The 2,418-nt window shown below is 27.0% G+C and overlaps 1 protein-coding gene across 1 annotated transcript in view; it reads right to left on the bottom strand.

Annotated features, from left to right (window-relative positions):
- Window positions 1-446: 446 nt before the first annotated feature.
- Window positions 447-2,418, bottom strand: part of l(3)07882 (Nucleolar protein 14 homolog l(3)07882) — a gene marked incomplete at its 3' end in the record, with an annotated part of 10,669 nt that continues 8,697 nt past the window's right edge. Inside the window, 2 exon segments of the mRNA XM_014426055.3 lie at window positions 447-599; window positions 1,548-1,696. Coding sequence (XP_014281541.3) covers window positions 447-599; window positions 1,548-1,696 — 302 coding nt within the window.

The following is a 2,418-nucleotide window of genomic DNA, read 5'->3' as shown; positions in this document are numbered from 1 at the left end:
ATTATATATAATTAAAAACAGAAATATTTAGAACTGGAAACATCAGTTGTGTTTTAATTTCTAAAAATTCAAAGAATATATTTCTGATTACGAATTTCCATAAAACCTTTTCTTCAACAATAATGACTAATCAATTCCCTCAAGCAAAGTAAAAAATATCTTATATTTTATAGTTCACAGGTGTGTTTGAATCACAATTAACTCAGTTAAGAAAGCAGTACATTTTCCATTTCATATTATTTTTAATTTTTCCTAGTTTTCATGCAAATAGTCTAATTCTGTTTAACTAATTGGTTTCATATTTCCTTCGAATAGCCTTAGTACTAGCTATACCAGATTATCTCATGCTTTCATAGAGAAAATATCTTTTGGATCTTTCATGAATAGAAAAAATATCCCTGTTAAAGTGATTAAAATTTAAAGTTAAAGTTTAAACAAAGACAAACCTGGCAGCCTGCTCTTTGAATTTGACATTAGCGATGAAGGACCTGTCCCTCCTAATTTCTCTCAATGCACCTTTCATCTCCTTTTTGTACTTATACAACAGTTTTGCATGTTCTCCTTTATCGCCAACTAATTTCTTCTTTTGGTTTTCATACCTATCCATATACACAACACCAAATAATTAATTTTAATAAAATAATACAAAACATAAATTATTCATAAAAAATATGGTACAGTGCACAGCACATGACTATCAATTAAAACCTTACTTTAATTTTAAATTAATCCTTACGTTTGCAAGCGAGTAAAAAACTGACCATTGTCATAAATACTATGGAAACACAGAAATATTTATTAAAAAATTCAGTTTTTCATCACTCTTAATTACCTTCTATGACTTTATATGTGAGATTTTAATTTTTCTAAAATATTTTGATATCAACCTAACCTAGAAAAATATGTTTCCTTTCTTCTCCTTTAGTTGATTATTAAATATTTCATAGTTTATATTAATCTATTTTTAATGCTATTAACGATGAGAAATGGTTAATTAATTCCAATAAACAAAATTAAAGGAACTAAGGAGAAAGCTATATTGAAAATTCAGCATTTAGACCCTGTCAGAATATTTCAATGAGAATTGGAAGACCAATCCTATATAAAAATTCATTTAGTCATACATTGATATAATGAGCTTAATCTAAATCGTTAAGGCCTCTCTAAGAAAATGGAAAAAAAAGTATAATATTAAGATATAGTAACACTAAGTACTTCAATTAGTCAATGTTGTTAATAAATAGTTTCTTTAAAATTACAGGCATAATTATGTATAATAAGGTAGCATAAATCAGCCTTGATTTAAATAATTTCAGTTTCATAAAACTTTACATTTATAAACTAGGCTGACCACATGAATTCCAAGAATTTTGTGGAACTTGGTTATTTAGATTCAGAGGACTTTAAAATGTCTATCGAAAAATTTTCCATGATTGAAATACCTATCTTTACAATGTATATATCATAAACAAGCAGGCAAAAGTAAAAATTGAATTAATTAATAAATAATTATAACAGATTTAGAAATTAAAATGAGGATAACTTACACTGGTTGAATTGCAGGTTCATATAAACGAAGAGCTTTTGGTTTTTTAGCTTCAATCATCAATGGAATCATTTCTTTGTTGTTTAATCTTTCCAGAACTTCGAGCAACTCATTATATGTTCCTCTTACAGGAGGTGGATACTTATTTATCTGCAAAATGAATATTTTTTATTATAATGTGATTATTATTTTTTAAGAATATCACAAAACAACACCAGCTGATTAAATGCAATAAATAATGAGTTCTTTGATTATAATGATAAATAATTTATTGTTTCCTAAATACAGGTAATGGTTTCAAAGATTTCATCTAGATAATAAAACATATCTCTCTGTCTCTATTGAGCTATTTCGGATACAGTAGGGTCCCTTCCCAAGGTCCATTTCATAGTTATAACAATAAAAAATTTACAATTAAAGCATTAATAATTTTAACGATTACTTAAAAATTTGGGGGCATAAATAACAAATCTTAGATCAAATAAATAAATGTTATGTTGAGAAAGAAGACTAAAACTATCCTTAGGGACTCCCCACTAGTTATAACATAAAACTTGACATTTTACATTTTATAAGAAAAAAATTAGATTTTTGATTTTCCTCTTTAAATCTACAAGGGAAAATTTTGGAGCAAAATTGCTAATTGTAAATTTAAACATTGGAGTTGTGGCAATGGCCAGATTCCTGGCCCAGCAGCGGTGATGTGGCTAGAGTGGGCCGAGAGGTCCTTATAATGAATGTGTAAATACTGTACATATTAGAGTATGGATTAACAGTCGAAATTTTACTTCTTTAAAATCACTTTTATTTATTCATTTGTTTATATATATATTATCTAAAATAAAGACGCTTTTCAAAACGAGATAGATGGC

Source organism: Halyomorpha halys, unplaced genomic scaffold (genome assembly GCF_000696795.3).
Source record: "Halyomorpha halys isolate HHAL.00 unplaced genomic scaffold, Hhal_1.1 Scaffold547.1, whole genome shotgun sequence".
Taxonomy (NCBI): Eukaryota; Metazoa; Arthropoda; class Insecta; order Hemiptera; family Pentatomidae; genus Halyomorpha; species Halyomorpha halys.
Note: the sequence above shows the minus strand (reverse complement) of the source record. Positions and strands in the feature narration are given on the sequence as shown.